Source organism: Centruroides sculpturatus, unplaced genomic scaffold (assembly GCF_000671375.1).
Source record: "Centruroides sculpturatus isolate CEXI.00-Female unplaced genomic scaffold, Cexi_2.0 scaffold2274, whole genome shotgun sequence".
Lineage (NCBI taxonomy): Eukaryota > Metazoa > Arthropoda > Arachnida > Scorpiones > Buthidae > Centruroides > Centruroides sculpturatus.
The window spans coordinates 11,871-33,237 of NW_019386534.1; the positions used below are offsets into that span (position 1 = coordinate 11,871).

Consider the following 21,367-nt stretch of genomic DNA (forward strand, 5'->3'; position numbering starts at 1 on the left):
TATTTCTCAACAATCTCTTTTTTCAGTTGTGATTCTAGTCATTTTTTGTTTTCTGTTGCTTTTCATTTGCCTTCTTGCAATTTATGATTAATAATAAACTTTTACTTACAATTAAAATCAGAAGAAATTTAACAAAGTTATAAACTGTGGCACCGTGAACTAGTCTGGTCTAGTACACCAATAGTGCTACTTGTTCATAGATGGCATGTATAATTGAATTAAGTCATATACTGAACAAAAGTCATATACCAAACAAAATTTGTTTTGTCCAAACAGGACGTATTCCGAATTGGATGTATTCTAAAGCAGATGTATACCGAGGTACCACTGTAGAAGATTGCATTCAAAGAAGTAAGTGATGAGTAGAGAATATGTTCGAGTGCAGTTGTCTCCAATACAATTGTTTATAATGGTGTCAGTTTAAAAGGGATCAAATTTTAATAAGTTATAGGTTGGACTTGAGCAAACCATGCATTAGCACAGGGGCTTCTAGCAAATACAGGAAATAGGGATATCTGCGTTCCATGTACTTAGACTCTGGCATAGGCATTTTGGCTCTGACTGTAGATCATGAAAAAACAGAAAAATATGCATAATGTAAGGAAAAGAATTAAATTAATTGGGTATTTGACAACTAGAGAAAAATGTCAGCAGTAACAAAGACGACAAGTTTAATAATAACTGTCTTGACTTTAGCATTAAATTTTTGGAATCGATCATCACTTGATGCAGTTATCAATTCTTGATTCTGCAAAATTACGTATTTTAAATGGATTAGTTAATTCTGAGACACATGCAAACAGTTTGGAAACATTACTTACTGCAATGCATCACTGTTTCTAGTTTTAAAAGTTTAACAAAATGAATATCACAATTATATCAGTTTTGCTAAGATTTGTTTAGTAAAAAGAAGTTACAATAATTTTAAAATGTTTTTTAAGTTATATATAAAAATTTTCAGGGTGTTTTTATATGGCGAGTGCCATCAGTAAATCGTCTTTGGTGTTTGGCAAACAATCTCTTCCTCGAATCGGTGCTATTTCTGCCTCTTTTTTGAGAACTAAATCAAACTTGAATGACGAACGAGCGAAGTGTGGCGAAAATAAGTACAGCACAAGGCCTTTGGCTGGAGAAATTATAAAACCCGACGATGTTGACGAAAAGATCACCAATGGTAACTTTTAATTTCTGCATTTTTGATAAACTTAGAATATACAGAGGAAGCAAATTTATTGAATTCTGAAGGTATTTTAATTTTAACTCTCTCTGTCCTTTAACCACCAAACAAGCTATTTTAGCAAGCCCATTATGGGACTTGCGTCTTCTGAAAATCTATAAATAACTTGCAAATAACATAAAAAAAAATAATAAAGCCGCCAAAGCAAGTTATTTTTTATGTTATTTGCAAGTTATTTATAGATTTTCAGAAGACGCAAGTCTGATGAAGTACGCATGCGCATTTCGGTTTCTGTTTTAATTTGTATTTCATGCGTTCTTTTTTAGTATTCTTTTTTTTAATATTGGTTCAACTGAAGATGGCCATTTAAAAACGGTTGAAAACGTTTTTTATTGCCCATTATGGGTTTGGCCAGACCACAACGGGGTGAGTGATGAAGGATGAGACTTGCCATATCTGAACGGACCACTCTCAAAAAACTTATGAGGTTTTTTGACCCATTTGCCCAAAGCGGTAGACTGCTGTCTTAACTGCTCGGCCATCTGGCTGACTTAAAGTACTTTGTTTTTCTTTTTTGTTTTCAGAGAAGTCACTTCTTAACTTTGGATTAAAACTAAATACAACAATTTAAATTTTGTCCATATAAATGTGCTGGTAAATATGGCATATAAACTTTTCTCCCTGAAATTTAAATCTAATTATGTCTCTTGGCCAGTTTCTCATAAATTTTGCGAGTGTATTGTTGACTTCTTCAGAGGGGTGACAAAGTATGTTGTGCTTACACCCAAAAAGTGACTGGAATTGTGGCTGTCTCAAAGAACCAATTTGGAATGAATTGGCAGAAATAATAAAGGAATTGAGTTGTTACATAGATTTTTTTAGAATTTATAATTAACCAAAGTAATTTGTGTCTTAAATTTTTAATAAAATTTTCAAAAAGACAGAGATTAAAAATTTAAAATACTGATCTTTTTAATGCTGTTTCTTATTTTTCATATTGATAAAATTTCCAAAAATTTATTAATATTAATCAGAAATACAAGGCAAAGTTTACACTGAAGATTAATTTTCTTACTTTTTCTATAATAAAAGTCAAGATTGCATTGTTGTTTATATTTTTAGAAGTAATAGAGGCTGTGAATAATCAAATCCAGACCGGCACAACTGGTCGGCTGTTTGCTGTAGTCCAGTTGGCTGCGAGACAGTACAAAATAACTGAAAATGATCTCGTTCTGTTGACTGGAAATAATCCGATGGCCATTGGCGACAGAATAGTGCTGGAAAAGGTTAGTATTAGTATTATTATTTTGTGTTTCAGTTTACAGATATGTCCTATATGACTGTTTATATAAATGAAGAATTATTGGGAAAATATCAAGTAGTTAGACAGTAATAATTAATTTCAAACAAGTCTCGCGTCATTTGAGATTTTTTGGAAACAAGATAATTTTTGCGAATGATTTTTTCATTCCGTAGGTCAATTTGGTGTAGTTTTTGCCTTACGGCATTACAGAATATATTTGTATACAGTTAATTGTGTGGTCCTTATGCTTTGTTGTAGAATATGTTGTAAAGCAAGTGTGGAATAACTAGAACTAGACCTACATTGATTAATGCATCCTTGGGATATAGTCACTATTGATAGAAAGTATATCAATTATTAAACATTGATCATATTCCATGCTTCAAACCATAACATTGTAGTGTTATGATTTGAAACAAAATAGTCAAAATTACACTTAAATATGATGTTTTGCTACTCATTGATTACCAATCTAAATATTTTATAATTATTAGTACTTAAATTATATGGTAAGCATCATTCAATTTTTCCAATTTATTTAAAAATTGAAAAAATTTATCAGAGAACGGAATTTTATATATTGGCATTCGAAGAATCAGCAGGGTATAAAATTTGTGCTGAGGTTTAATTACAATATATTTTAAATAAAATCAATACTGCCGTTTATAGAAAATTTATTGGATTGGCTGGAAATTTGAATGATTGTGGTAGGGAAGGAAGATAATTATATGTATTGACATCAGAAGTCTTATTCATTTATGCAAAGCATTGCACAAATAAACAAGAAGATTGGTACTTGTATTTATATGGATATAGATATATAGATGTTTTAAAATCCTTTCCCGATGAAGGCATTTTAGTATAATTGAAAACATCCGAGCAGTTGCTTTTTCTCAGCAAATTAACACTATTAAATTGATTTTCTTAACTGATTAACTTGAGGTAAAAGTAATCTGTAAAGTGCATCAAAGAATTAATCTATTCAAGTTTTATTATCTTTAATTTTAGATTATGTACTTTAGCTTGGCCAATCGGAGAACACAATTCTTTCCTCCTCCTGTTGAATTTGCTGTAGCATAGGATGTAAACAAATTAAAGCCCAAATCTTAACATTTAGCAAACCATTGCTGGATATATTTTTCGGTCATTATTTGTTATTTGCCTAATTTTACATCTAATTCAGATATTAGTTATTTAAAAATAACATAAGTGGAGACCAAAAATATATCTGGCAATGTTTATCGTATGTATTGCACAGGATAATTAACCCAAAAAAGTAAATGAATTTCTTTGCTCATAAAATTACTTTAATTAACAAATTATGTTTCCAATTCATTTTACACATTTTTTTGTATTAAAGAAGCCAAATTATTATTTTAAAGTGCACGAGGACTTTATAGAATCGTGTTAAATTATAATTACTTATCATAATTGTGAGATTGCTATTGTGTATTAACAGGTCATGCTTTATTTTTTTGTGGGTTAATCTTTCTGTGATATTAAATACATGGAGCATCATTTCTTGTCATCCCTTCGTATGCTTGACGAATGATGCAGAATGGTGCTCTTATGTAAACTATTCATGATAAATAATGAGGAGCCAGATAGGATTTAAACTTTAAGTACTTATAATTTTTAGTACTGTATTTCCTGTAATAATCGTCCCTTCTACAATTTTTTTCCCAGTTTTAGTGCACATTTATTGGTATAAAATTGTAAGAATTTATTGTCTATGTTGCAAGACATTGCATGATTCAAAAAAAGACATCAAACTAATGTAATAGCTAAGGTAAAACTTGCTTTCATTATTCTTCCGTCGTTCAGTGATTCACAAGCATGGAGGAAAGGTCTCCTCCATGCTTGTGAATTTGTGGACTGTCTCTGTTGTGAATGATGGAAGAATAACGGAAGCAAAGTATTTTACTTTTGTTAAATGTTGCAATTTTATATTTATTTATACAATTAAATGTAATATGCCGGCCATGTTTTATATTTACTATTTATTTAAGATAAAACTAGTTAAATCTGACAATCCTGGCAAATATATAAAAAGTAATTTGAATGAAGTACTTGGATTACCTTAATTAACTGCATAAATTATAATTTTCAGTAACAGGTAGTATTCATTTTTTTGTTTTTGATATTGGAAAATATTGTATCGCTAGTTGATTATTCAATAATATTGAACATAACCGATATGCCAGTATTTAGGTTGACCAGTGAGTTTACCTCACAATACAAGTTAGATGGATGATTATTACATGAAATATGGTACATTTAAAATTTGGCACATGTAATTTTTAAATTTCTTTACATCAATTTTCTTATAAATCTAGATTTTGTTACTTGGAAGTAAAGATTTTACATTAGTCGGACATCCTTTACTTAGGTGAGACTTTACATCAATCATATTGCCACAGTGATAATCAATGTATTTCTAATTATCTAAATTACTTTCGATAGTAAAGACCAGATAAGAATAGAAGCGACCGTCATTGAAAAGACATTGTCTCCCGTGGTAACGTTGTTTAAGATGAAACGTAGAAAAGAATACAGAAGAATGAAATGTATGCATTTAATTAACTCTAATTTTATAAAATTTGTAGAATTAATTTATAATTCATTCTTTAAAAACAGTTTTTAGGATCCCTCAGACAGTTTTGAGGATTAATAGCATTAGTTTAAAAGAACTTTCGAAGCCTGACGTGGAAGGAGTTGAAGGAAGAATATTTTAGAACATAAATCTGTAGAATTTGTGGAATTTAATCTGTAAATAATTTATTAAAAAATAATTCACGAAAGCTTAATTTTTATACAAAAAATAATCTGAATAGTTATTTTTAATTTGTCCAAATTCAGCCGTGTCGGTAAATTAATAACTTAAAAGTTTTATAGACAACAGAAGTGTATATATATTTTTATAGTAAATACTTCCACATTTCTTCTGCCTCTGGAGCCCTTCTTCAGATAAATGGGATGATAGAAGATGATATAAAGTTGCAAAATACTGAAAAAGATTGACTTTGTAAGTATTCACTTTTAATTTGATAAATATCTTAAAACATTTTTTCTTCTTACTTGAGTATTTTCGAACGGCTCATCGCTGAAAGATGAACTCATTTCGTGACATTGAAGGAAGAAAGCACGTTCTTGTTCTACCATGAGTAATGTGTTCATTCCCTAAAAGTGTCATAAATTTAAAAAATGTTACTGCTTTAATAATTAAATTAAAATTACCTCTGATTCTCTTTTGCACATTTCAACACACTTCATCACTATTCTGTGCGACTTGTTTGTGGAATTCCAATGACTCCATCCAAATGCATAAACATTAGAGCATAATGCCATCTGTTTATAAACATCATCTTCTAACTGACTGTCCTAATAAGGATTAGTAAATATGTTAATAAGTAACTATAGAAAGTAATGTTCATGGCGAAACAACTTTACCTTTGGGGCATTTCCTAAATATGATTTTGCAGATTCTTCAGGAGTTAGAAATATTCCAGCCTCTTTCAATTCCTACAATTAAAGATCAAGACAGTTATTGCATATTAATGATTCACTTAAATCATTAACATGTAACTTACTTTGAGAAGATGTTTAGGTTTGGACCATTCTTTGCCTATGTTTGGATGTGTTACAGAGTCTTCCAGCGTTTGCAGTCTGGTTACTCTACAGAATTTATCGTTAATTTCTATTGTCAGTGATACCAAAGAACCGGTTATGGTTAATTGAGCAGAGTCAAGGTCACTCTGTGGTACAAGCTGCCACGACTAAACAAAATAAACATTGAAGTCATTACATAAATAATATAAAATAGCAAATAATGCTTACCTGATATGGGAAATTAATATATTTATTCTGCACGATTCCAATTATGCCCCAACGAGTGGCTTTAAAAGAAAGCTGTCTGTTTTCTGTAGCAGAATGTTTTAATGTAATTTATCCTTAAAAAGTTTAATTTAATTGAAGCTTACTTGCCTTCTCTATACTTTACTTCGTGAAATCCATCTGCCACCCAGCAGCTCTTCTTTGCATACCAGAATGCTGGTCTAGGTTGATCCAGATATATGGTATTCTCTGGTAAACTATTAAAGATACATTTATTGTTGAAACAACTGTATTTTTTAAATGAGATGGACTGGCAATAATGTCACTTACTTTCAATAAAACAAAATATATATATATATGTGTGTGTAATATATACTCATTGCCATAAAAATTAGTTCACCAAGAAGGAGTTGTCAGAATCAAATCAAATTGAAATCATGTGTGAGTGTGACAGTGACAGCGGCGGCCTTAACCATTGCGAGGCTCCGGGCGACAGATCTTTGTGAGGCCCTTCTCCTTTGTGCAAAGTATATGAATTGAAAGTAGGTATTTCTGATGATTGACAAGAAATGCAAAAGTTATAAATGAATAAATTTAGAGTTTTAAAGTATTATATTAGAAGNTCAAATCAAATTGAAATCATGTGTGAGTGTGACAATGATATGTGATTACAAAATGAAAGCAAAAGGATTATTTAATGCAAGAAAAACTACAAATGAAAGAAGGTTCTAGAACCCTGTTGGGCTACCTCTAGCATAAACACATGATATGATATGGGCAGGCATGGAGGCATACAGGTGCCGTACAGTGTCCTGCAGCATCTCAGTCCACAGTTGCTGCAAGTGGTCTTCTAGTTTGGCCAAATTCCTTGGCCAGGGGTGGCGAACCTACGGCATGCATGCCCAAAGTGGCATGTCGGAAAAAGCATCTGGCACTTAATGTAACATGTGATTTTGGTTTATCACCTTTCTTTTTCTTTACATTTATTCTAATTAAAGAATATTCATTTCATTTCTTTGAATATCGTTAATCGAATTGTAAAATTGTGGTACGCATAAACATTTTTAAAGATAAGCTTGCTTGCTACATGGCATGTGGACTCAAAAAGGTTTGCCTTTCCTGTCCTAGTGTGAGAATCTGTGGTGCAGAGTAGAGGTTGTCTAACTCTTATCACCTATTTGAGAAATTGGAACAGTTTACCTGCTTACCTTGGTTGGTGGATGGGATTTATTGTACAAAGACCTGCTTACTTTGTTGGTGGATGGGATTTATTGTAATTTGTTACAAGATTGTAAGATCTTACCGACCATTTTCTCCTGACACCAGTTAAGATAATTTGTCTCTTAACTTGTGATTTGGAATATGCATAACTACGTGTTCGAGTGGGAAGGGTTGTAGACTCGTCGATAGGGTGACAGACTATTAGAAATAATTGAGCTTGAAGCCAAATAAATGAAAACAAAAAGTTTAATAATATAAATGAAACAAAGATTACATATAGATAAAGTTAACATCCTTGTCAGAGGATCTGATATTATATCTAAGGGAAGAAAATATATAGAATATATAACTAATTACACCTCTAATTTGACTGAGAGAGAAAGTTTGCATTCTTTAGTACATAATACCTCTTTATGACAGTCAGATATCTTTGTACAAAGTCTTTCAGTGGATTGATTATGACACCAGAACACCTCTTGAGAATCTTTCCTTGAGTCTTTTGCTGAGGGAGAGACGGACGATACCCTCGAAACTCGGATGTTAGGAGATAAAAGGGTTTTATCTCCTAATCTCCGATTAGGAGACACGTTGTTATACGTGATGGGATCCATGGGATGAGTCACACTTACAGATGTATTATCAATGGGCGAGATAAGATCTTGCCACAGGAAGTTGATAAACCAAAAGGAAATTTTATTTCCCTTTTTCTAGCAATTTTGAAAGTAAATGTAAAAATTATATATTTCATTTCTCTAACAAAAAATATTTAATTTATTAAATAATTAAAACAAATTCCAAATAAATCTTCCCAATTGAAGAAAAGGCTTTTATTTTGTCTCCAGATTCTCACACTAGGCTATCTAACTTGGTGTCTTGGATATTCAATAGGTGAACATGCTCACCTAGACATGTTCAATTGGTGACAAATTGGGACTGGGCAGGCCAGGGAAGTGTGGAAATATGGTGGAGGCAGTCCTGTGACACCCTTGCTGTGTGGGGTCGAGCATTATTGAAAAATGGCTCTTGGGAGCCCTGCCATGAATGATAACACATGTGGCTACAGGATGTCACTAGCATACCATTGGGCTGTCATGGTCCCTTGGATCACTACTAGAGGTGACCAGCTGTCATATGTAATGGCACCCCAGACCATCACATTGACTGTGTGGGTGGTGTGCTGCTCCAAAGCATAAACAGGATTGAGGATTGATTCACATTGAGGCCTCCAGATGCAAACATGGCTGTTGTCAGTATCCAAACTGAATCTGGATTCATTGTTGTAGACAACCCAGCTCTATTCTGTTGCAGTCCAATTCCATCAGGAGTGACACCATTCTAAACAGAGGGAACAGTGCATGGTGTCAATGGCAGCACACATAATGGCCACTGAAGTATGAAATGTTCCTCACCCAGGCATCTCTAAATGGTATGGAGACATGGGCCTGTAATGATGGCGCCACCTATATCTGGATGGCAGACAGTGATATGGTTGGCTATGTGCATGCTTGTTGGAGAACTGCTGAGGGTGTCCTAATCCTTGGCATTGTGTGTGTGAGCTCTCTCTCATTCACTGGTCCCAACATTTTCTCACAGTGTTGTCAGAATAGCCTAAGTGGACACTATTCAGCAAGGTGATCATACAGTTTCTCTAAGCCCGATGATCCTTCCCCTCACAAACTCAGTTAGTTGTTTATATGGTCTTCGGTTGTGACATAAAGGCATCTCTAGTGATACAGCATCCCTCTTCAACAGGTAAACTACAGACAGGATGACTTTGTGTGCTTTTTTTTACAGGCCAAGAGGGATGCACTTTGACACTCTCTGCTGGAATTACACAATGAGCCATCACACTGTATCCTTAATCATTCTATATCTGGTTGAGACTTATCTGCATGCCAAGTTTTGCAGCAATATGATAATTCCTTTTTGGTGCACTAATTTTTATGGCAATAAGTGTATTTTCTTTGTTCTGATAAAATTGTTAAATTATAAACAGTTCTTAACATGTCCTGCGTTGTTCCTGAAAATTTTTGTGTTGACATCATTGACCTGCGTGGGTGATCCCGAATATTTTTGTGTCTGCATTGGAATGTTTTTGATACTAAATGTTGCTGTGTCACAATTTTTATATTAATACAAACTTTTAAAATATTATTTTTTTGTTTTTATATTTTTCAATATATTTATTTTGTTTGTGCAACATAAANGCTGGAATTACACAATGAGCCATCACACTGTATCCTTAATCATTCTATATCTGGTTGAGACTTATCTGCATGCCAAGTTTTGCAGCAATATGATAATTCTTTTTGGTGCACTAATTTTTATGGCAATAAGTGTATTTTCTTTATTCTGATAAAATTGTTAAATTATAAACAGTTCTTAACCTGTCCTGCATTGTTCCCGAAAATTTTTGTGTTGACATCATTGACCTGCGTGGGCGATCCCAAATATTTTTGTGTCTGCATTGTAATGTTTTTGATACTAGATGTTGCTATGCGTCACAATTTTTATATTAAAACAAAGTTTTAAAATATTATTTTTTAGGTTTTATATTTTTCAATATATTTATTTTGTTTGTGCAACATGAAAAAATAATTTTTAACGACACAGTAAACACCATTATTATTTTAAAAAAAAATTTTCAGAAAATTCACAAAAAAATTTTTGTTAGGCTTAACATTGATGAAAATTCAACATGTCATTACAGGCAACAGAGAAGATTTTCAACATCAAATAGGTTAAAGAAATCAGCCTCTTAGTTATCTGACATATCCCCAGTGTGATCATGTGTGTGTTTTTGTTTCCATGAAAGTGGTAGTTGTGTCACAAACATTGTTTTCCATACTCAGGTTTTGTTTCCATGTACAGTATTTCATGTCAATACACTGTATTTTTTGCAATTATCATTTCTGCTGTTCTGTATTATAGCAGCAATTTTAAAATGCCGTCCCAGGTTTTGGTTTTGCGTTTTGAGCTCTGGCTGTCAGAACAAGTTTACAGACATACAAAATGCATTTAACTCTTGTTTCATCTGAATTTTGAAAGTATCTTGTAAATTTAAACTTAATATAATCTCATGGTACAGTGGACAGCTTGTACTTATTTATAAAAACAAATTTGTGTACATAATTTTAATTTTTGTTACATTGAGGAGCATTATCTCCAGGAGTTTTAATTTTGTGCTGCAGTTTTATGCATATTTGATAAGAAAAGAATCTGCTATTGGTTTAATATTATCGTACGAAAAGAATTTTGCAACTTAAACATTAAATTTAATTTATTATTTATTATGCATTTGAATTTTTTTTACTCCAGTAATGAAAATGTCAGTTTTGCTTCAAAATATATTTCAATATAATTTGAACAATATTACATACAGGTTTTCCAAAAAGTTACTATGCAGGAGAAATTTGTAATGACATTAAAATTATATGTATGGCATTACATACAAGACTTGTAAGTTGTATGTTTTGCATTTCCATTTTGTGGTAGATGGTATTACCACTTGCTTGTAGATGCTTCGGTTTTTGGACTATAGTTTCTGGAAGACTTCTTTGCTGATCACATAATCTCCTGTTATGTCTCTAAATCTTACTCCCCAGATTTTGGGCCTCTGGGGACACTTCTCGCATTTACTTTAAGAGATATTGCAGTATCTCTTAAAGTAAATGCGAGTAAATCATACATAAAACTTCGCTTTTGTTAAAACTAATACCCTGTATTAAAATAAAAAGCATAAGCACATAGAGACTAATGAATAGTACTGGACTAGTTAAACTTTCTAAAGTATTCTCTTGTTTATAAGTAACTATGCTGTTCTTAATGTAATGGTAAATAACACGAAGAATTGTTGTTTAAATAATACATATTTCTACATACAGAAATGAAATTACGTTAGAGAAATGGAAGCAGTATTGACCAGTTCTTCTTCGTAGCGTTTATTTTCAGATTCTGCAAAGCTGGCCACTTCGGTGGGTTTCATGTTAGGTTTTGGAGGACGGGGAGGAACCACTCTCACATAGAAAGGAATGCATCTTGGTTTTGGTATGTCTTCCACTAAAACATAAGAAACTTTTGATTTGTAGAAAAATTAATTATGGAATTTTCTCTGTAAATTAAATTTTGAATTGACATTATTATTGTTGCATTCACTTATTTTAAAGTTTAAGCAAATTTTCTTTTACTTTTCTGTCTATGCTGTAAGGTTTTACAGTCCTTATAAGTACTATTTGCTTGGTTTTTTCACTTATAGGATGATCCCTCCCAATTACAAAAGCTCTTTTCTAAATGGGGATTCATTGTGATAATGCTTACAACCCTTCTTATTATGAGAATCACTCTTGCTTTGCTATTAAATATTGGCAATTTTAATATGAAAAGAGATCATCTTCTTGTTTATCATTTTGTTAACAGGATTATAAAGCATTAATGAATGAGCAAATTAGTATTTTATATGGCACAATACAAGTTTTTCCTTTATAAAAATAACTTTATTTATCAGATAAGCAGTTTTGCTTTCTGTTGATTCTGAAATTTGATGGTGATAAAAGAAATTTTCAAAATTTCAAAATAAGTAAATGTATTATTTTTAAGCAAAATTTTTTTATAGTTTATGCCAAAATTGTGAATACAATGATGCTTTATTAAATATAAATATATTTCACACAAACCTTGTTGTATAATCCAGCATCCTTTCTGAACAGGTTGAGGTGGTATTTCTACTAACTCCACTTGAAATATACCACCCAAGATATAATTTCCCACCATGTCAATCACTTCTGATGGTTCATCCTCTTTTAATTAAATTAATTTTATTAAAATTTGAAATATATTAAACAAAGACAACCTAGAAATCTCAAGAATCCAACTGAAATTCAAATTCTTCAAAGTTTTGCTGGCTTATTTTCATGGCAAAAAATGTTCAAAAAAATATATTTTGAATTTTTTTTACTCATTCATAATAGTTTGTGTTCTAAAAGTCAAACCAACAAGGCTTGAAACATTTGAATTTCAAGATTTCATTCCAAGAAAGTATAATTTTCTTATACTAATGAGTTATAAAAGTTTACCTTCTTCATTTATATTACTTCTATTAGATTGAACAGATTCTGGCTAAATTAATAAAAAAAATGATATTTTTTTAAAAAATAAAATATTCAAGAAATAAAATAAAATTATGACAATGATATATGAAATTCTGAGATTAATTTCTTGTACAATGGAAGGACAATAAATAAAAGTATAAGATAATAACTCTCAAGGACTTACTCGACTCTTAATTTCGCTTCCAGCTGATGCAGTAGAAAAACTTTCACGTTTAGAAGAGGGAGTCTTTGGGGACAAATATTGTTCTTGTTCTGCAATTGTCAGTTTATTCGGCTCGGCAGGCAGGATTTGAACCTCAATGCCGCCGCCAATGTTGTCCGGTGATGCTGCCACCTCTGTTGTTGACTTTTTATATTTATCTGTACTTAAATCTAACATTAGTGTTTAATTTAAAAATTTTACCAGTTTCTTTCTGCTCTTCTGTTAACTTTTCTTCTTCTGGTATTGTATGAAGTGAAGAATAAAAATCAAATGCTGTGTGTAAAATAATTATTGCGCATTTCTTTATCTTTAGGAAATAAGGGATTTGAATTTCATGCCCTCCTTCTGCAAATTTGGGGCCTTCGTATCTTGGAATCTGTGACAAGTTTCCCCATAGATAAATCTCAATCTTTCTTGTTGGATATTCATCTAAGTGGTCGTATTGCACGTGCTGCATGTTGAATGTTTTTATATCAATGTATTCATTTGAATTCTAAACAGAATAATAATTAAAATGAGACAAGGTAAAGGGTGATCCAAAACGAATGCTACCATTTTAAATTACACTGTAATTATGTTATTATTTCAGAAGTATGTGCCATATACCAATTGATAGAAGACCATTTGAGTTTCAACTTCCATCTGCATTCAAACATCTCATCATCTATTAACTTTAGGAAGTGTCATAAATGAAAATGGCGACTTTGCAACAGAGAAGGCATTTTGTGTTCTGCAGTTTGCAGTTTGAATCACTTATCATTGTGTAACATGAGTAATCTGCAGGAGCTGCAGAATACAGTTGTAGACTTGCGTACCAATCTCCCTTGAACAATTAAACTCAAAGCAGTTCCTACTAAACTTAAAACCAAATATATAGTCCCAATATTTTTATGATTTGTAGAATACAGTCATTGCAAGGTTTGAGCAAGTGAAACTCCAGAAGTAAAATTGTAAATTTAATTGTGAAATAGTCCCAAACCAACACAGCTGACTACTTTAACCAAAACATTCAATTTCAAATCTAAAAGTCCAAATCAGCTAAGAATGACCCACCATTTACAGCTTTGAAGGCTATTAGTTTCATTAACTTAATGCTTATAAAAAAAAGAATAGGATAAAAAACCCCACTAAACTAAAAAATTATCAAACACAACACAAAAAAAAACAAAATCCCAACAACACAAAAAGAAGACATACCACTAAATAAAGCACCATAAAATAAACAAAAAAATAATAAAGATTAACTAAATAAGAAAAAATTAAAAAACAGGACAAAAACATTCTTTCAAAAGACTAACAATTAAATACCATTTAGGAAAAAGTCCCAACATTGGAGGAAACCCTCCATTCTTAACAAAAAAAAACTAATTAACCTAACCACAAACAAATGTCCTAAATGCACAACCTCGAATTAGAAAAAAGTCCTACCGACACAATACTAAACAAGAAATAAACGAAATAATACTTCACCCAAAAGAAACAGACAAATGTGCACCCTCAACATCCACATGTATAATAGAAGAATAAGTCAAAATTTTCCTCAAAGAAGTCTGATTAAACCAAGCTAAAATAGTAACAAAATAAAACTAAAAAATCCTACAAAAACAGAAACAATGAACCAACTAAAATCAAAAGAGGAGCTAAGGACTGAACAAAATAAGTACAGTACTTTGTTCTACTTTCATTTTTCCCCTTCAGTCCATCTCAAAAAATTATGGGAAGAAACAAAAGTAAATTAAGCTACAAATCAAGTAGAGGTACTCACTGTTAAAACTCTTTCCGAGATCAGGCCCAAACTAAATAATATAAGGTGATAACAATTTAAGGAGATTAAATTTTTGTAGTATGCACCCAATAGCTTAGCTTACCCTTAAAATATGAGTCAAAACATAATAAATTCTATCAAGATTTCTCTTATTCAGGCACCCTATTAACAATGATAAAAATATTTTTTGGATTCAAATTCCAATATGTAACATACTTGCTAAGTATTGGGTCTGGGCCCCATATACTTAGCATGTGTTACATGTCTCATCTCCTGACCTTTCATTTTTTCCCTTTCAAATCAGGAGGTGAGTGCTCTCGTATATAAATATATATTACATTCAATGGGAATTACATTATCATCTGTAGACTTGGGGCTACTGTGGAGGAGGATAATAGATATGCTATTACTATATATGTAGCGAGTATAGGAAGATTCTGACGTGAGTATTGGTTGGTGGGACGTGTTATGCGACACAAGGCGCACCTGTTGAGAAATTGTAATGGAAAAAATGTGAAACTTGGACAGTTTTCCAATGTTTTAACATATGTTACAATATTCTCAGGAAGTAATTAACATAATTATAATAATTTAAAATGGTAGCATTATTTTTGGACGACCTTGTATTTAGAAGATTTTCAACATACAACCAAGAAACTATATATTGTTTTTTCTATTTTCTGTTGCAGCAAATCTTGAAGATTTTTCAAAGACTGTAATGTGTAAATATAACAATTATTTATTATATTAATATAATTTAGATTAATATACTGTGATACACCTCTTTCCACTTGATTTCTTTGTCAGTTGTTTTATCTGGAGCATTGTCTAAGGCCAGATTTAGTTCTTTTATCAACTAAAAATTGATTTTTGGTGATAAACAAGGCATTTATCTTTGAAAAACTATAAATGTTTACATGAAATACCTGTAAACAAGTACGACATTCTTTCAAGATAATGAGAGCATCCTCCTCTTGCTCATCTCTCTGTGCCATGATGTACGAATTTACTTCTGGCATAACTAGAGGATTTGGCATTCCCCATGCAGACAGTTGCCACTAAGAATATAAAATTTTAAATTTAAAATGGTTATAAAATAGATTTCTTTATTTGCAATTACCTGTTTGTCAATCCATTCTCTAACTGCATTTTGTTTTGATACTGTTTCATGATCTGTTATGATTGAGTGCAGCTCCTTCAGTTGAATTTCCCTGATTGCACTCTCCTGAATAATAAAATATGGTATTTATTTTCAATAGCATGATCTTTATGAAATTTCATATGGTATATAGAAATATTTCATGGGTTTTTAAGTGTACAAATGCATCATGCTGCTAAATTTTGCCCATCAATATAGGTTAGGAATAACTACAAACAGTAAGTGACGTATAGTATAAATAACTGATTACAACTGATGACCTCTATGGCTGAATGCCAAGGCACAGCCTCTGGAACCTGGGATCAAATCTAGGCAAGTAACTCTCCATGAAATTTTTGTGGCTGACTTATCTACCAGATAGACCCTCTCCCTAATTAACTAGTGTCCCCATTGTGGGCCTGGTCAAACTTATAAAGTGGCCAAGTAGATAAAACTCAAATATAGGTTGCAGATTTTCACTTCACCAGTGGGCTGGTTACATGAAGTTTCCTGGGGTTTTTTTACATGTCCTTCCTAGAAGCCACGTGTTATGTTGCCTTCTTGCATACCTAGCATTGGTTTGATTGGTTAAAGACTATCTTAGTGCCAACAGAACAGAGTTTAAAAAATATATATATATTCAGTAAAAAGCATTACTTCATTCACATATTATGAAATTGTAAGTGACGATTCTCATCCCATTCATTGATATAATACAATCTCGATAATCTGACGAATATGAGAACCAGAACTGTTGGATTAAGGAGATTGCCAGATTATTGAAAGTAAGGTGAATTCGTTGGCACGTAAACAAATTTGAAAGCTTAGAGTCAACTGTTAATTATGCAACAAATACAACTTGGACTACTGATCAAATGTTCAACACGTTGATGTTACTTGTGATAAATGTTACAAAGTCAGTGGATTCCGACAATATTTAGTGGGAAATTGTAGTTATCATGGAAAATTTAGGAAAAGATACAGTATTTTTGGTGGAAATGATTCGATACGAATATCTTGCCACCTTTAGTTGGTAGGTGTTCAAATTTAGTAGCAATTGCAGTTTGAACTGGTGAGAAGCTTGTACCGGTACAATTTGGCAATATGGAGGCAATACTCGAGGTTCGACTAGTGTCGGATTACTGGGTGTGTCGAACTAGCGAGCGGCCGGATTATCGAGACTATTGTATTTTTACAATATGAAATAGGAACATGAGGATGATGATGATTGGATGCCGAAATTGATCGTTTAAAATATTTTAACTATGATCCATTATCACCATCAGACAAAAACGTTAAGTTACAATAGTTTGCCTATACAGTATTTTATTTTTAAATTTTTTTGATTCACTTAACACAAGATGTGTTACAATTTTAACACTTAGCGATATTCCATCTTTATTTAGTAATTTATTTTTTAAATTTGTTTTTTGTTACAATACTTACATCTTTTTCTGTAATTTCTGTCGGATGTTCTTCAACTTCTACACTTTTCTGATTTTCAGATGGTATCAAGGTTTCTTCTAGAGGGAAGATAAGTTAAAAAAAACGAGCAATTATTTATTGTGATATGGTCACAATGCCGGGCTGCAATTTTTAATTTATTTAATTTAAAATATATGCTCTCCACTTCAAATTAGTAGTGGCTTGCACCTGTACATCACACTTTTCTTTTAATGCCGACATCTAACATCAATTCACAAATTTTCCCACCTTCGGGGGGAAAATTTGTGAATTGAAGTAAGGTGACTTCCGGTAATCGGAGCCTCCTGTCTCTAAGCTGTCATGTCTAGTCTTGAATTTCGTTTATCTAACACCGTTCTTGAGATTAAGGAAAGACCGTCAGACGGACGACAGTGGGAATTTTATAGGTCTACAATGTTTTCAAATTGAAGTCCAATAAATGTGTTCAAATTATGCTTTAAGCACGATACAACGAATGTCGAATATTCACATTTCTATTCACAATTTACGAATTGTATGAAATAAACATTACCTTTTTGCGATTCTTTAGACTCGTCTCCTTCGGTACTCTGTTTACTCAATTTCTTCTTAATGCCCTTCTTTTTCTTATATTTTTTCTTTCAGAAAATAAAATAACATTAATGAAGCTCGGAAGGAAAGTTAGAAAACGTATCTATTATTTACCTCCATATTCACAGTGAATATTGTTGAGAGCTACTCGATGCATACCATAAATATTCACTAAACGTGACGTATAATATACTTTTCCATTAGCAGAAACCACGAAGATTAAGGGCTATATCGAAAAGTAGTAAATGAGAATTGTTTCTATAGAAACCATGACTATTTCGTTGTAAACAACAGCGATCGATTCGTTGTAATGTTGATGCTGTTACTACTATCATTTGCTGCGACGAAGTTCCCAACTTTTAGTGGCTCTTATGGTAAATACTGATGCGTCCATCTTGCTTTTTTAAATGGAATTATTGAGAAAATTATTTCTTGTTGGAAACTAAAGCACTTATGAGTTTCAATTTCGTGATCAGTGCTTCCAGAATTTGCCCTCGTTTAGTATCTTAACGTATAGAACTGTGAGACGTATTTTTGAGCTATACCTCAATTGTACTTCCAAATTTACATTAGATAAGCATAAAGTTGATGTAGGTAGATCGTTGATTTTTCTAGGTATGACTCGTTCGTCATTTGAATCGATTATAAGATTTTTAGTTAAATATAAGCACGAAGCATGAAACATCCAAAATTCGTGCTTCGTGCTTGGATTTTTTTTATTATTATTGTCTAATTTATATGTTGGGTGTTTAAATTATTACATTCAGATATAAATATGATTGCTTACCGAATTTAATGTTTTCCTATTGGTTTCATGAAAGGAGTGTTCAGATATTGTTGAGAGCATCCGAAATAAGTTTGCGCGTAAAATTTTTATTTGTAGATAGGCCTAAAACATGCCATTCTTTAATCTTAGTTTCTTAATTCCCCTTCTCATACTTCCCGAATATGCCTCAGGATGTCACGAGCAAAGATTTGGAAGCGTAGCATTCGACATTTGAAAATTTTTTTCGAAGATGACACAAGTAAGCAATAAGGATACATGCGTTTTAAGTATGAAACGTAGTTGAAATAGCACTTTTTTGTCCTATTGCTGATAAGAATCAGAGTTTGAATCCTATTCCGATCTTTATTCTATTTCATTACTTACTACACTGAATGTTGGCCTCCAGTTATATCTTCAAATATGCTCACGTGCTACAAATATATAACTTTCAATGATTCATTTATGTATTCAACCGTGTTGCATGTTCGTCCCACGTAACATGCAACACGGTTGAATACATAAATGAATCATTAGACTTCAAACTAGAAAGAGGAGGAATTTATGTCATAAATTCGCAAGAACTTCAAAAGAGTACCTTCATAAATCCAAAAATTCGAGACAAAGTCAAAGCAAAAGTGAATTACGGTATCTACAGACTACATGACCTATATAGCAGGTAGGCTCGTATGAATATAAAACGTGTAAAAAAGCTGAATCATGGGATGGGTATAGAAAACTCCTCTCAGTGACCACGGGAAGAGAGAGAACACACAGAAAAAACTACACGCCACAAATCGCGAAATATTAAAAATCCACTAACAACGCAGTTTAATTGGTGAAAGAAGTGGGTTCAATTTCTACGCGAAGCCAAATACGTTTTGATCTTATTTACGGTCAAGAATTTTTGAATTACGAAAAACATGGTTTAAATTTAATCCCAAGTTTCAATAATTGCCTTAGTGATAGGAAGGTCGAGACGTTCTTTCCATTTTTGTACTTGCCGATTCCATTACAAGTTTCGTAATAGACAGAAATTGAAACCAAGTGGTACGGTTTATGGCGAAAAATATCCAAACTTTAAGTGATGCTTATAAATTATTTTCTTTTCCGTACGCTGTAGCGAATTTTCGATTGTATCGGGAACGAAACAGGAAATAGACAAATGACGCCATTTCTCGGTTACGATCGATATAACGGACAATTGAAAAATGTAATTTTTGTTCTTCGAATGATACGAATCAGTGGCACGAAAGGAAAACTAAACTGTGTAAGGAGGCCGAGGGGAAGATTTCAAAACGAAAAAATAACGATCATATGTGATTTCGTTATCTTCTCCATTGCGGTCTGGACTTCCGAGCGGTAACAGTCAACGTCATGTGGGAGCGGTTGAGTCAGAGATCGATGCCTCGTTTATAAACAACATAACCCGTTTATTAGACAATTTAACTTACAAAAACGTCATAGTCACGAAGAGCTGAAGTCCTTGTATATTTCGGCGCGTAGTTTTCAAAGAAGAAGAAGAAGAAGAAAGTTCTGCGAAGAAAGTGGTTTCCATTCGCTGACCGGATGTTGCATCCTAAGTCCAGTTGTCGAACAGGAAACGATATCCGATGAATGCAGATCGGAATGTCCGAAGTTTCTCTCAGCGAAGGTCTAATACTATTTTGGAGGATACATCGACAAAGGACGAAGATGGAACTTTGCGGGAAGCACCCCAACGAGGGACATAGCCTCGTGGGACGCCACGGCAAAGAACCAAGTGTCCCTGTTAAATATCTTTTCGTCTCGCAAATCGTCACTTTATTGGTTATTAATCCCCTTTCGCGGTCGCAGACTGGTCTTTCTCTGTTACCAGATGAAATTGGACCCCGATCAGTTCCCGAGAAAGACGATTGTTTACGAATACAATTCGACACCATCTGAATTCGGTGTTGAACGAACCTTGTACTGTACCTTAACTAAGTTTCCTTTTTTATTCGTCTTTTAATTTACTAATTTTTCTCTGTTTTTCGCGTGGTTTTAATATTAAAATAATTTTTATTTTACCCCTTTACCTTTATAATTTAGTTTGCTTAATTTTAATTAATCGCGAAGATCAAGATTCGTTTTTGTTTCGATTTTTGGTTTGAAAGAATGTTTTTTATCCCAGCCCAGGGACTCACAACTGTTATAATGCTCGAATCAATAATGGCGGGTGGAAGAAATATGAATGTTTGTCTATGAAACCGCCGTTCTGTTTTTACCAGAGTCTCTAATTCAATTTAATTCTAGATTTTTCGTGATGGAATTTCTACACAAACTTGTAGGAATGTAGGTGCAATCAAAAACTTTTAATAATTGTAGTTGATCAGTAACTTTTGCAATTGACTAGCAATAAAATAAATAAATCATTCGCAAAGAGCATTTAATCGATTTAGGTTTACGTGTGGGAGAAATGGGCGACGTATGTTAACAATGCAATTAGATATCGGAGTCGGAGATACACGAGAAATATCTGAATCATCTGTATGAAGTTTTATTTTATATATGTGATTCATGTTTTCATTGTTATATAATTGATTTTTGAAATAATTATTTCCGCCTTGCGAGAGCTAAGAGGACCTATTTTAAGCAAGCTGACCAGGCCCACAATAGAGTGCCCAACGGTGAGGGAGGGGTTTGACATTTCTGGAGAGATTACGCTCCCGAAAAATTCCTGGGGTTTATCGACCCAGTCCGGATTCGATCACGGATCCTCCAGAGCGGTGGGCTGCCACCTTAGCCACTCGGCCATCGTCTATAATTTGAATTTTATGGGGTATTTAATTAATCGTGACTAC

At 32.7% G+C, this 21,367-nt stretch overlaps 3 protein-coding genes across 6 annotated transcripts in view; 1 reads left to right on the forward strand and 2 right to left on the reverse strand.

Moving 5' to 3' along the window:
- Positions 1-5,339, forward strand: part of LOC111615249 (39S ribosomal protein L21, mitochondrial-like) — a 15,065-nt gene extending 9,726 nt beyond the window's left edge. For 2 of the 3 annotated variants that reach the window (XM_023356660.1, XM_023356661.1), the window contains exons 4-7: positions 2,300-2,463; positions 4,817-4,869; positions 4,944-5,047; positions 5,118-5,339. In XM_023356660.1, coding sequence (XP_023212428.1) covers positions 2,300-2,463; positions 4,817-4,869; positions 4,944-5,047; positions 5,118-5,215 — 419 coding nt within the window. In that variant the 3' untranslated portion in view covers positions 5,216-5,339. Of the gene's footprint in view, positions 1-798; positions 1,175-2,299; positions 2,464-4,816; positions 4,870-4,943; positions 5,048-5,117 lie in introns of those variants that run through there. The other variant, XM_023356662.1, reaches the window with a different exon arrangement.
- LOC111615248 (protein CASC1-like) lies at positions 5,218-15,417 on the reverse strand. Its single transcript, XM_023356659.1, has 14 exons — positions 15,392-15,417; positions 15,258-15,323; positions 13,047-13,338; positions 12,807-12,979; positions 12,608-12,650; positions 12,209-12,331; positions 11,432-11,594; positions 6,465-6,571; positions 6,318-6,400; positions 6,071-6,256; positions 5,931-6,002; positions 5,718-5,861; positions 5,559-5,660; positions 5,218-5,487 (listed from the first exon to the last, which is right to left on the reverse strand). The coding sequence occupies exons 3-14, from the start codon at positions 13,300-13,302 to the stop codon at positions 5,353-5,355; spliced, it is 1,587 nt and encodes a 528-aa protein (XP_023212427.1). The 5' UTR covers positions 13,303-13,338; positions 15,258-15,323; positions 15,392-15,417; the 3' UTR covers positions 5,218-5,352.
- LOC111615250 lies at positions 15,267-20,356 on the reverse strand. 2 transcript variants are annotated; one of them, XM_023356665.1, is made up of 6 exons: positions 17,897-20,356; positions 17,745-17,829; positions 17,195-17,271; positions 15,731-15,835; positions 15,537-15,668; positions 15,267-15,466 (listed from the first exon to the last, which is right to left on the reverse strand). In XM_023356665.1, exons 1-6 carry the CDS (start codon positions 17,900-17,902, stop codon positions 15,368-15,370), a joined length of 504 nt encoding a protein of 167 aa, XP_023212433.1. In that variant the 5' UTR covers positions 17,903-20,356; the 3' UTR covers positions 15,267-15,367. The 2 variants fall into 2 exon arrangements, with proteins under 2 accessions (XP_023212433.1, XP_023212432.1); XM_023356664.1 differs by having other exon boundaries at positions 15,267-15,668.
- Positions 20,357-21,367: the final 1,011 nt, after the last annotated feature.